The sequence below is a fragment of the Grus americana genome, chromosome 3 (genome assembly GCF_028858705.1).
Source record: "Grus americana isolate bGruAme1 chromosome 3, bGruAme1.mat, whole genome shotgun sequence".
Taxonomy (NCBI): domain Eukaryota; kingdom Metazoa; phylum Chordata; class Aves; order Gruiformes; family Gruidae; genus Grus; species Grus americana.
In genome coordinates this window covers 121,071,955-121,085,472 of record NC_072854.1, presented here as the reverse complement: position 1 = coordinate 121,085,472, position 13,518 = coordinate 121,071,955, and the positions used below count along the sequence as shown (strand labels likewise).

The window sequence follows — 13,518 nt, the reverse complement described above, 5'->3', positions numbered from 1 at the left end:
GCTTTTTCTCAGAATTAATTTCAGCAAAATAAGAAAGCATGTTTCGAGAGCTGAGTTTTCTATACTACCAATTGGAATAATCAATCCAAGTTTCCAGTTGTTATTGATAATATCATGGAGACAAAACAGCTAATATGAAAGGATAATATCAGATAACACTAAATGCTGATAAAACCCATTTGCCATATTTATGTATTTTACCCTAACTTGGTTAACAAAGTGTGTCAAACTTGTGCAGTTTGCAAAAGTCTGTCATGTACGCAATTAAGGTAACACAGAACAGCTAGGTACAGCAAGTAACTGAGCCACAGCAATTGCCTGCACACAGACGTAACCTTTTACAAATGAAAAAATTACCTAAGTGATTTAAAAATTTAAAAAAATACTTAAGTACTTAAAGGAAATCTTGCCATTTGGAAGTTAAAAGGATAGAATTTAAAAATATGCATTGTATTTTACTGTACTAGAAATTTACAATTTTAGGTATGAAAGCTAATACTGTGGGTTTTTGAATCAACATTATTTCAAGTGAGAGTATCTGAAAACAGTACGTAAGTCTTATCCTGCCAAGAAACAGCCCCTTGGTATCTTTTAAAAAGACGTTGGAAACCAGTCTCACATGCAGAGCTGTTTCCCATTGTCCTGCTGGAACTATCGAAGGCTTTTAATAATAGTTTGACAGATAATGTACTTTAAAAACAGTATTATTTTATTACAGTAGCTTGACTGATAGGTAAGAAACTGCACATATCCATCAGATAATGTTGCTGATGCTGCTCTAAAATTAAAGACAGAAGTCTGAATGTTTTCTAAACCTAGCTTCTCTAGATATGTCAAACTCGTGCCATGAGATTTTCAAGATTAATATAACCTTTAGCCTGGTTCAGGTACTATCTGATCTTGAAACAGAAATTTGGCCCATATCAACATTTATGTTTATATTTCACATTCATGAGCCTTTCTTCTAAATGAAATTAAGTGGAATATTCAATACGTGTGGCATTCATATGATAAGCATTTTCTTTAGCTCAAAGCAGCATTAAAATCCACTCATATCACAGTTTGGCAGCGACAGACCATAACAATGCACTTCACAAAAAGCCTTATTTGTTGGTTTCCTGGTTTTTATTACCAATGTTGGATGCGAGATGGCAACAGTCACATATGATACTACAAGATCCAGCCACTCAAACTGAACATTGGCACAGGCAAGCAGGCTTAAAATATTTGCTTTACATTCCTGAAATTACACATTCAATTTTTGCCAACCAGGAAACACCCTGTCCCCACATAGACAAGAAAGAACTTGCAATAGATTTTTCAAGAGTTATCACAGCTGTTTACTTCAACATCCTCACTTTTCTGAAGCTTTAATGTCTGCATTTGTTATGCAACATATGAAGCACTAAGGAATTCAGGAGTGCCTCCTGCTAACAACAAAAACACTCTATTGTCAAAGCTCTACCGTGCCTCCCTCTTGGTCTTAAAATACCTCCCCTTACACTTTCTCTTTCAGTAAGATACAGGAGAGTAAAATACTTCACACTTAGGTCACCTTTATCAAAAGTTTCAAAAAATGTTTTGCACCCTGAAGAACTGAAGCTTAATAGGTATTTTATTTCAATGCAGGCTTCTAATGAATCCTTTAGAGGTGTGGCTGATTGGTATTTCTACAGGAGTCACAGTACAAATACCATTTTTATATTCCCCAGAAAAAAAAATTAAAATAAAATCTGTCAGAGCAGGAAAGCAGAACCGTGTATGTGCTGTGAAACCAGTCTTCATAACTATTCATCAAGTCACAAGATCCAAGATGAGGTGACTTACGAAAGCAGATGTAACCAAATTTTTTTCTGCCATATTCCACAGGCAGACCAGGAAATAATTAGCACCTCATCAACACCACCAAATTTAAGGCTGTTACTCCTCTAGCTTCTCCCTTTGCACAAGGGAGTATGTTTAGCTGTTAACTTGTTGTTTGCACTGTGCCCTATGCCCCACAAGTGTACCAAAAAAACAGCACTCAGGTCTTTCCAATTTAAAATCAAAGTCCACTGGAATTTAAATCAAGACCTGGGCACTTAGTTAAGGAAAGAAAGTTTATAGTAGCCTGTTACACATTAAAAAGCAATTTACTGATCTTCACCATTTAAAATTGAATTGAAAACATCCATACCTATAAATTACACACTGCCAAGTTATTCACTGCAAGCAGGTATCGCACATTTCTCAACATACACCTCATTTGTGGTGTTACCAGACCTCTTACACAGCACAAAATTTGCTTACAGTAAACCAAGTTATTTGCTGGATTTCACATTGGCAGTACTATTAAAATTGGAGGTGCAAATGTTCAGGCATTACCTAATAGAATGGTAAAAGCAATATCAGAATGAAGTATTACTTTTAATTTTTAAGTAGTTTTGCCATATTGCTATGGATTTCATAAAGAAAGAGGAGGAAAAATAAGACAGTGCCTGATGTCTTTGGGTGTATCTTAAGACTATCATTTGATTTGTTCTTGTTCCTAAATACAGATAGGTCTTGAGGCAGGATAGGCAGCAGCATAATTTCAACAAAAGATAAGCTTCAGAAAGTCAACTATATGGTTTTAGTCTACTTTTCAAGTGAGCAGATGTCAGCCAAAGATACAAAAGTTAGTCCCTGTAATCTACCAAGACCTGTATCACAGTAATACAGACTCTGGAAGCTGACAAGAAGTTTCCTCCAGCATGCCAAAACTCCTCCAAAACAGACAAGACCTCCTAACCCAAGTTGCTCCATAACAGTTAAAAAGGCTCTTTTACAAATTGCAGAAGCCCTGGCTATCTCAAAGAGCAAATAAAAGAGGTTTCTTTCCTGGATTCTCCTGCCAAGCTTCACTCAAATGCCTTAAATCATAGATGGGCCTGTTGAAGTGACAACACACTGAGGCACTGTTCTGGGGAATTTGTTTCAAGGTGCAAGCTCAACCTTATGAATTCCCATTCTGCTGTACTGACGTCAGTAACCTGACATGTGTATCTTTCCCAACAATACCCAAATAAATGGGAAAGTAACCACATACTATTGTGATTTGATGCACTACAAGCCAAACAAATTGTGTTCTTCATGATAACATTTCAAGTGCTACTTTCCACTTGTTCTACAGCTCAGTGATAAAATGCATTTTAAAAATCCAAGAACAAGATGGGAAGCAAAGCAGGATATATCATAGTTTCCATAGCTCTCTAGTTTCAAAAACAAGAAAAGACTACCATCTGCAATTAAAAAAAAAAAGACCCCCCCAACAACTTTCAACAAGCATTTTTTTTAAAGACAGAGAAATTATTTTTAAAATGAAAGCCAATCAATCACTGAAAAATTATGTGAAGTCTTCTAGAACTTCAGCAGATTAAGTTCCATCATTCTACACAGTTTTGTCCCCTTCTATAATAGTAAAGCATCTGCTGCCAAGGATATTTCACTTACACATTTTATCAGTTTCTTATTCAGCCAATGCACGGCACAGTTATCAGCCACACGTTTGGTTATTTAATAGGAGTCCATAGATAACGTGGTCACTTCCTCTGAACTCTGGAGGGCTGCAGAAGCTTCAGACCAAAACTAGAGTTTTGGTAACTTCATTTTCATTCACACACACACATTTTGGGGTGGGTTTTTTTTTGAAGAATAAAACAAAGAAAAGCCTGCATACTAACAAATCAAGAGGAAGAAAGAGACTATACTCTCCTAAGACAGAAAATTCCGAATCTTATTGAACTCTCAATCTAAGTTACAATCATTGTTAAATAATTTATGAAATTTCTTCAGGAGTTTATTTACACAAAGTGTTTCAAGCCAACTGTTTAAAAGCATGAAACCATGTAAATACCAAAACATTCAGCTAGGTTTTTAGCACACTCCCTTGAAACTACAGACAAAAGTGCTGGTGGAAGGACTGAACCCTTGTGATAATCTGGCCTATTAGATAGCAGGACAATGTTTAACAATAAACGATAATGAGAAAATAAAGTATAGGCCTATGCTATGGGTATAAGCTAGCCTTGAAAAACATGCTTATTACTTACACTATTCTCTCAATTTTCACCTGGCTAGAATTCAAATAGAAAATTAAGATATTCTTTTTTTTACATACACACAGTACTAAGTCTGTGCTGAAACAAATGGGAACCACAACATTTAGCATCCTGCGTGAGAACTAAACTAGAGATTTTCCCGATGGGCAAGTTCCTAAAGTACTGCAGATGCAACAGGAGCACATTACATAGTTTTGCTTGTAACCAGAGGCATAAAGACAAGTTTATTGTTGACGGGGTTTTCTGTTTGTTTTAATCTACTTCAGAAAGAAGAGGATGTTAAATTAAGATCAATCAAGCTTGGAACAAGCTATGCTTACAAATGCAAAATGCACTTTTAAATAAACAGACCAGAAATTATTTTTCTATATTCCTAACAGACACAATATTAAAAATAAAGACAAAAAAACCCTCCTCATATTAACAAATCAGTATCTCGCAGCTACAGACTAGAAATAAGTCAATAAGGAAGGTTTTTACAACAGTTCATTCCAGCATCGCACTTGCAGCACTTCAGCGAGGGTCTGTGCGCTGAGATAGTAACAGCAAGAAAAAAGTGTTGCAATGTCTTTCAGAGACACAAAGTTATCCAGAACATTTTTATCAATGAAATACAGCAGTGCTTCCAGTGCCTGCAATTTTGCCAGCTATGAATAACCAAATATTACAACAAGTCAGCCAAGTACATACACTTCAGCTAGGAGGGGTGAAGGAAGAAAAATCCTATTTCCACTACAAATCCTGCACACAAGTAATTTCTGACTTGTTTCTCCATTTGTGCACCTGAGAATAACAAAAAGGTGGTAACGTGCAGTAATTCACCTACACTGCTTTCATAAACAGAAAAACTGACATCAAACAGAAGTAGTAGTACCCGTTCCTAAAGGGGCCAAAGGCTTCGAATCAGTAATCTAGAGCAAGTGACCAAAACATTTTGTTCACAGAGATCCTATAACAATATTTGCATTTAAATAAGTACTGCTTGGAAAACAAAGGTCTTCTAAACAAACAGGAGGTTCTTTGAGCAAATGAGGTTTTGATGAACAATACTGCAGTCTTGCCAACAGATCTACCACACGGCATGGAAGGAATCAATGAACTGGCATGCAGGACTCCTGTCCAGATCACCAGATAAAAATAAGTAGAAGCCAAAACCAACTAGTATGAAAACAGCTGCAAGAATCATAAGAAATCGACACTAGATCTCAAACTCCTATTTAGAGATGATTGGGAATCTCAAACTTTCACTAATTCAAGAACAGCAGCGCTGAGTTAGCATCTTCAAGAAAGACAAAGGTTCCTTCTCACTTAAAAGTAAAAAGCACTAGAAATGTAGCACTGAACCAAGTATCATGTAGCATTGAGAACCAAGTATCTTTCACACACTGTACATAAAATAAAGTCTAATTTAACAATGTAGCAACACATACCATAATCAGCTAGCACTAAAGCCAAGCTTGCCATCATTGCTATTGTCAGCTGTCACTCCAAACCAGAACCCAGTGTTTCAAGCGGAGTAAAGACTCACAAAGCATTTTAACTGTTCACTATCCCAACCACTTCTGATTTCAATCAGTTCCTCTATTCTTTCTTCCTCAGGGGCATGCACCACTAGTTATTTAAATATTTTCTTAGAGAGAAAAAACTTTGAGTCACCATAAGTAACCTTTTTACTCCAGAAGATTCACCAACTCACACATGAATAGGTAACTTTCATAGAGTAGCTTCCACATAGGACTAAGATGTCAGAAGTGGAAAAATTTCAATTTATAAAACAAACTTATTTTCTCACATTCCAAGATCATCTCTTCTCCCACCTTTTAGAACATAACAAATGAAAGGAAAAAACCCACTACCTCAAAACCAAACCCAAATCCTTAGCCAACAGAGCAGGCATCCCTGGGTCTCTCAATCAGCTATTCAGGATAGTTTCCATCTATTCACTGATTAACACCAGGCATCCAGTAGGATCCTGAGCAGTAAAGCCCTAGAGGAAGTGATAGTTTCTCCCTGTAGTAAGAGACTGGAGATTACTCAAATTCAATAGTAAACCAAAACTTAAAGCAGCTAGGTAAGCGTTTAGGAGGAAGCATGAGTTCAGATGTTGATGGGCAACCTGGTCTGTTTACCGGGCTACCCAGTCTGTTTCACACTGTTAAAACTCAAGCACTCCACAGAGGAGTAGCACACATACCACAATAAAATCCTATTTCATAGCTGCACAGCACACATGTGAGCAGCCACCCTATTTAAACTACTTTTAACTGCTCTCAAACTCTCAAGTTCCTTTTCCTCCTAAATACAAGCAGGTGAGCTAGCCTCCACACGCAAAATGCCACGTGCATCTCAAGAACAGTATGGTGTCACAAGTGAAGCCATGACGCCACTACAGTTAAAAGCACTTGAAACCCTAGTCTGCAACAGGCCAATCTCCAGCTGTCACCAGAATAAAGCAACAGCAGCACTGAAAAGTTAATGAAATCTGATGCATCTCCCTTGAATAACAAGAACTCTAGAGCAACCAGGCTGGAAGTGAGGGCGTATATATTATATAACACCACTTTGGAAACCTACTCCTGCTAAATATTACCTACCAAAAATTCTGCTTTCCTAGCTTGCACAGAATCCAGTGAAAGTCCCAAATGGGTAAGCAACGCAAGGTCCAGTGCCTGACTATTCCCCAGCAGGCAGCTGTCTCGAATAACCCGGCTGAAATGCAACCAATGACGTGCCCAGTTTAACCTTGGGGCACTCGGACACTCCGTGCCCGCACAGGACGAGAACCTGGAGGAAAGCTACCTTGATTAGACCCTCTCAAACAAGGTGAGAGTGTGCCCGCAGGCCAAGGGCCGACAACGCTCGGTGGAAGAGGGGACCATAGATATTAAGTTGCCCTGAGCGGACCGGTCGCTTCCTCCCGTGCCGCCCCCCCCCCTCCCGGGCCAGCCATTGCAGGGGCGGGGAAGGTGCGCGGCTGCTCCCGCGCTTCCCCTCGCAGGGTGGGAAGGCCGGCACCGCCCGGCCCCTCTCCCCCCGAACCGGGGCAGGCGTTACCGGCCATACCCGCTCCCCGGGGCAAGCGACGAGCTGAGGTCGGCCGCCTCACAGAGAGAAGCGCTCCCCCCCCTTCCCCGGCACGGTGCCTCCGAGGCGGGCGGGAAAGCGGCCGTTACTCACAACTCCAACATCCACTGGCCCTGCAACACCAGGCTCCAGTTGGAGCCGCCCAGCACTTGCACGCGGCTCCGCGGCTCGCCGGGGCTGCCTGCCCGGGAGGAGAAGGAGGCGGCGGGACCCAGCACCGCCGCGAAGAGCAGAGCGGCCCCGGCGCAGAGGAGCCGCCGCCCGCCCCAGCGGCCCGCCGCCATGTTCAACCCGCCCGCCCCAGGAAGTGAGGGCGCGAGCGGCCGCCGCGGGGGCGGGGCCTGCGTGAGGGAGCGCGCGGCGCGGCCGTTGGGCAGGAGCCGTTAGGCAGGAGCCGTTAGGCGCCTCCTGAGGCGAGCTGTTCCGCGGCCGGCTGCTAGCGGCTCTCCATCCCCTCACGGGGGAAAGGCCCCGTTGTCACAGGCCCGGAGGAAGTCTCAAGCAGGGCCACAGGGCAAGTGCTCCGGTCCCACCATCGAGGTGGCTTCAGCTGCTCTCCATCAGGTTTATGAGTCTTTCTTGTATTGGGGCACCTATAACGGGATGCTGCATTCAAGGTGCCATGTTATGAGTGCTGAATAAAAAGTGCTGATCACTGGGATGCTGTTAGCCACCAGCCCTGTGGGGCTGCACTGCGGGATCATATTTAATCTAGTGTCCACTAGGTCCCCAAGGGACCATCTGCCCCAGGCAGGGAACCTGTCTACCCCAATGCATTGTTTAGCCCATCCCACTCACACGACTTTGTGTTTTCCCTTGACTTCAATGAGATTCCTATCAGCCCCATTCCTTTGGCTTGTCCAGGTCCCTCTGAACAGCAGCCCTGCCCTTGAGTGGGGTCATTGCACTCTCAATTAATGGTCATTAGGACAGCCAGCTTCCTTAGTTAGCCTGGTGAATTAAGAGGTCACTGTACAGGTCTGAGCTGCCTTCCTGTCTGATATGGAAACTGGATCTTGTTTGCTGGACACTATCTTGGCTTGGAAGTAACTTGTGATGAAGAATTTTCTAACAGTTGCTCCTAAAGTTAATAAGCCTCTTTGTTAAAACATTTACACTCTTCCCCCCCGTAGAGGAAACAGTAGGACTTGCCACCTCTGGATTTTGTCACACTTTACCAGTTTGTCTTATGAGGCTCCTTTACATTACTCCCATATTTCTCCATAGGAATATGGGCTTTGATCAAAACATTCCTTAAAGTATAGGTCTGGCCTTTATTTACTGACACTGAAGTGGACTCAGCATTAGCATCTGGGGACAGAAACAAAAGATTGCTCCTGGTCAGGAGTTTAGCAGCAGCTATGGGCTTCCACTGTTCCTCCAACATGTCTGCCCGTAGCACCACTCACACTATGCAAAAATGAAACGGTGACAGCAATTTTCCTCATTTGCTGCCTCTCCAAGAGTAGGTCACCTCTCCCAATGACTCAGTGATATTCTCTCCTCACTAGGTATTCAAACAGTACCTGCCACCACAAAAGAAGTTTTTTGTCAACAGCTTCCCAGCATTGTAGAGATCCCTGCCTTTCAGAGCTGTAAGCTTCTTGCCACCACAAGTAATGCCAGCTGAGGATTAAGTAAGTAAAAGCCTCACAGAACACATATCTACTAATATCTTCCATGTGATACACATAGATTGAACTCAAAGTATCTATATACAATTTTTCTAAACATTTAGCTATTGTCATTTATAAAAAAAATTAAATCATTCTCTAACTTACCAGTGCCCTTCCCAAATGGATAGCTTGAAAATTGGATGTGATATTTTAGCAATATTTAGACCTGAAGGTATGTAGTGAAGAGAAAGAAATACAGTGGTAAAAATTATTTGAGAAGACACACACTTGGCTGAAGTTCCCTTGTGAGGAAGTAGTACAGAAAGGAATTTGCTGCTGCTCAGTAACAACTAGGGAAAACTGAGGGAAACATGCTAGTTTTTCTATAGATTCTTGGGGGGGGGGGGGAAGCAAGTGGCCAAAACCAGAAGAGATTTAAGATCTGGTAGAGCCAAATTAGGAGAATTTATGTGACAAAGAGCCAATGTGCAAAAGGGAAGGTTGAGGAACATTTTACTGTGTGATAGAAGGTGCAGAATAATGATATTTGTGTCCTCAAAGAGTGTGAGAATGAAGGGGGTGGCAAAACAGATCTCCATGAAGTGCCTAAGAAGTAGCCACATGAAAAATGGTGGCTCCAAATATATGGGAATCTTCCAATGAACTAAAAAGGACCAGGAAAGAAAGACTTCAGGATGAAAAGAGCAAAAGACTTAGGGTAGATTTGGGGAACTCTTTAGAACCAATTAATATAGAACAGATTTCTAAGTAATTTCTAGCCACATTCGGCACAGAGGAGGTTTGCAGTTCAGGCAAACTCTGGTCAGAAACAAAGCAGAGTTGCTTTCATTCCTAAATCAGAACAGAGCGTTCCTAAAACACGGGAGACATGTCACAGTGCTGCTAATCCCTCCGAAGTAGGTCAGGCTTGCAAAGATGGAGAAGATACACCTCATTTGAAACCGATTAGGAACATGTAATGGGAAATGGCTAAAAAGAGAAAACAAGGAGGGCCAGTTAAAGACTGGGCAAGACCATTCATTACTGTTGTGATTACTTCAATTACTCCCTTACAAAACTTACTCTCCTTTACCTTCATTAGGCTTCTGTTAAACCTCTACATCTTCAACTTTTACCCTATATGTGTGTGTTGCTCTGCTGGCTTTGCATAGCTCTTGAGAATTATAGTTTTCCAACTTCCATACTCCCACTGCCGTTACAGAAAAGGTTTAGGAATTAAGCTGTCAGTTCAGGTTTCAGCAGCTGTTGATGGAAGTATGTCCATTAACCTCAGTTAAGTTTTGAACAGAATTTGGAAAAGTTCATTTCTGTAGCTGTTTTAATCTTGATTATAAAATGGAAAGTTCAACTATAGCACGGAAAGAACAAGTAAGTGTGGTAGACCCAAATGAAAGGAGAGACACCAACAACATCTCTTTCTCCTATTCTGCAATACTGCAGGCACTCACATCACAAATATTTCTACACTGGAATGCCTCTACCTTGGTGACCAGCCCTTGCTGTGCACAGAGGACACCACCAAAATTCCTAGACTTCCCTAGCAGTAATTTCAGTGTTTAAGGACATGAGGAAGACTGTGCTTTGTGCTCCATAAGTATTTTCCCTGTGCAGAGTCTTTATGTTAACAGAACTAAAATTTAGCCTTCTGCGATAGTGTGACTTTCCACTAGGAACAAAAAAGGGCATTAAAAAAATCATTGATTTTAGGTGTGTGGTACAGAGGGTACAGTTAGAAAACTTTTCTGTAAGTTTGTTTCTATTAAGTTTATTTTCTACTTTACTGAATGTTGTCCTATTATTAGTTTGTGTGGGTGTCTTGTGGTAAAGAAAGGTATTCCAGCATTCTTGATGTGTTTTCTTTCGCTGTGTGCCATGGCGGATTCATGACACTGCCTAGAGCAGAAATTATTCTAACACTCATTTTCCTGAAATATGCCTAATATCACCATCTATGTGTTTTTTCAGTAATTTTTTCAGATTGTTTGTAAACCTCAAAAGTAAGACGTTATCACACACACAACAGCAGTTTTGATATTTCCAATTTTAATTTAATCTGTACATGGGCCTAATGAAAGTTGCAATATATTTTTCACTATGTGAATGGTAAAAGAGTTTGCAACTTGGTTTATAACTTAAGACAAATAGTATAGTAGAGAATAAACTGGCCAGAAATAAGTATTCCATGCATGTCCTAGCATGGATTTATTAACCTTGAAGCTTGTTATATTTAAGGAGAATGGTTTAGTTTAAAATAGATAGATCAGTAAATACACAGCACTGAAACTAATTGTTGGAAACTCACCATGGCTCTGCCTTTGATATCTATTTAAAATTAACAAAAACTTTTATACAAGAGTTACTTTTGACCAGGAATGTTCATATTTGTCCTTTATAAAAAGACTAGAAAATTCATTGGAATATTAAAAGAAATACATAGCTTTCTTGTTCCTATGAATCAAGACCATATGAATCTAATGAGTACCCAAAGGGTAGATATATAATGACAAGAAGAAATAATATTTTATACCTTCATAAAGAAAGCCAGTGAGGGTACTATACCTATAATACTAGTAGTTAAATGTAGTTTTCAAGAACATCTCTAACTTTGAGTTTTGCTGTTCTGCATAAATGTGAAGAACTAGAGTTGTCCTGTCAAGCACTCCAATTTGAGGATAAGTTATCAAAGGTATTCAGCATTGAAAATTCTATCTTGTTTCAAAACCCCTCACCACCAATTTGTGGTTTATGCTTCTTAAACAGGGAAGTTAACGTGCATCACTATAGGCACATTAGTGTCCACTAACAGTTCTGCCCTACCTTCCTGCACAGCTGCTCTTGATCTTGTAGTATTAATATTAAAAATATGCTTTTTCATCTTGCCTGTATGTCCAACTACAGACAACACTTGGCTACTGAGATGAAATTTGTCATACGAAGACTGAACAGCAGTGCACTAGAGCACAACAGTGCTCAGTGTACTTCCCACAGCCAGAAGCATCCATAACCTCCAGGGAGCAGAGGTGCCAGAACCTGATTCAGGAAGCATACGATGCCTACATGGGAGCTAGAGGAACTCCTCGCTTGCTGGCTTTGAAAAGGCAACTGCTCAGCAGGGAAACTGGGACAGAATGAGATTTGAAACCCGAAGGGCAGCCTGTTTCTGATGAAATGTCTCTGTATTGGGATCTTTACATATCTGCCAAGGTATAAAATGGAGGGACAGGAAGTCATTTGCAAACCTTATGTAACATCCAGTCCTGCAAAGAGGTGCATGCTGGGGGATTCCTCTACCCACACAGAACTCTACCAAGCAGGCATGCCTCCGCATCCTTATCTTCGCAGAACTCAAGCATAGACCTCCTACAAGATCATCTCCCACCTCTAATGTGCATCTGTTCATTTTCTGCCTGTCAAGAGACTTCAGAATTTAAAAGAAGTTGCAAGAGATAAGAGAAGCAGCTTTCAAGTTTGAGTGCACCAGATCAGATCTGATAAGAAATGTGATTTTTTATTGTCTGACTTTTCTTTTTTATTTTTCCAAAGTGGAATTCTCCTGCTGTGTAAGGAACTGTTTCTTGCAATGCATTTTTTCTCAGCAATAAAAATATCTCAAAGGCAGAAGTACAATTCTCCTTTTAGACCCGACACCTCCAAAGCCTGATATATGTAGCTGAGTTAGATGAAAAGGTATTATTAGGTTTTTATTAGATTATGATGCAAGCTCAAGCTGGCTAGGCTCATCAGACAGTAAATCTAGTGCAAACATCCGTGGCCAAATTCTACTCTCATGCATGTTGCTGTTTGACTGTGGTCAGTATTCCTCTCTACTGTGATACTGGTTCCCTTCTATCAGTTGTGAGAAGGGAATGGATGCACATAGGGCACGATTTATAATGTAAACAGTCATTGACATAAAATAATTCTGATTGTGCTCCTATATAAAATCAGAGCTAATGCTGGTAAAGGCAAAGGATTATTCTTCCTTACACAATACATGGATCCAAAATTCAGGCCTTTATCACAAGACTAAGATTTGTTAGATATAGCATGGATATTTATTTATACATGGCTTTTTACCATCAGTGACTTGTTTCAAAAATAACCCTTCTTCAGCTCCTTTCTGGCAGCTGCATGTTGCATTAAAGAGGTGAATTGAAGCCAGGTAGACAGGGAGATCTTCTATTGACTTCAGCAGGGACTGCACAAGAATTGGGTATCTGAAAGCTACATTGGACACTGCGAACACAGCAAGTGCTTTTTCCCTTCCAGGCAGAGCAATAGTCTCACTAACAGCAGGCAGCTCTCTTCACAGTATGTCATGCTCATTTTAAACCTGCTCCAAATGCCGCAGGAGCTCAGCAGAGAAGCAGGCTGCCCAAAAGCACAGACGTAAACCCAGGCTAAGCTTACAGCTGTTCTATGGCAATGTTCTGTGCCCTCTATAACACACAAAATACATACTGTAATTTTTATTAAAGGTCACAATACTTCAAGACCTCCTGTGAAAAGAATAAAAACTCACCTGAAAAGATAGCATGTTTGAGAAAATGAAAACTGTCATATCATAAGCTAAGTTCTTGCTTGTAGGCAATTTTTTGATAAGTGTCTCAAAGACATATTGCAGCAGAGCCATAAATCCAGATGCCATTCCACACAGAAGCTTGGCTTGAGAACTACAAATCCCAGCCTTTGCAAATACCTTTATATGTTAAGCTGAA

The 13,518-nt window shown here is 40.6% G+C and overlaps 1 protein-coding gene and 1 long non-coding RNA gene across 2 annotated transcripts in view; one reads left to right on the top strand and one right to left on the bottom strand.

Annotated features, from left to right (window-relative positions):
* Window positions 1-7,486, bottom strand: part of TMX4 (thioredoxin related transmembrane protein 4) — a 26,466-nt gene extending 18,980 nt beyond the window's left edge. The window contains exon 1 of the mRNA XM_054820700.1: window positions 7,257-7,486. Coding sequence (XP_054676675.1) covers window positions 7,257-7,447 — 191 coding nt within the window. The 5' untranslated portion in view covers window positions 7,448-7,486. The remainder of the gene's footprint in view (window positions 1-7,256) is intronic.
* LOC129204520 (uncharacterized) lies at window positions 6,679-13,518 on the top strand. Its single transcript, XR_008576424.1, has 3 exons — window positions 6,679-6,902; window positions 8,675-8,800; window positions 11,699-13,518. It is a non-coding gene; the product is annotated as an uncharacterized LOC129204520 (long non-coding RNA).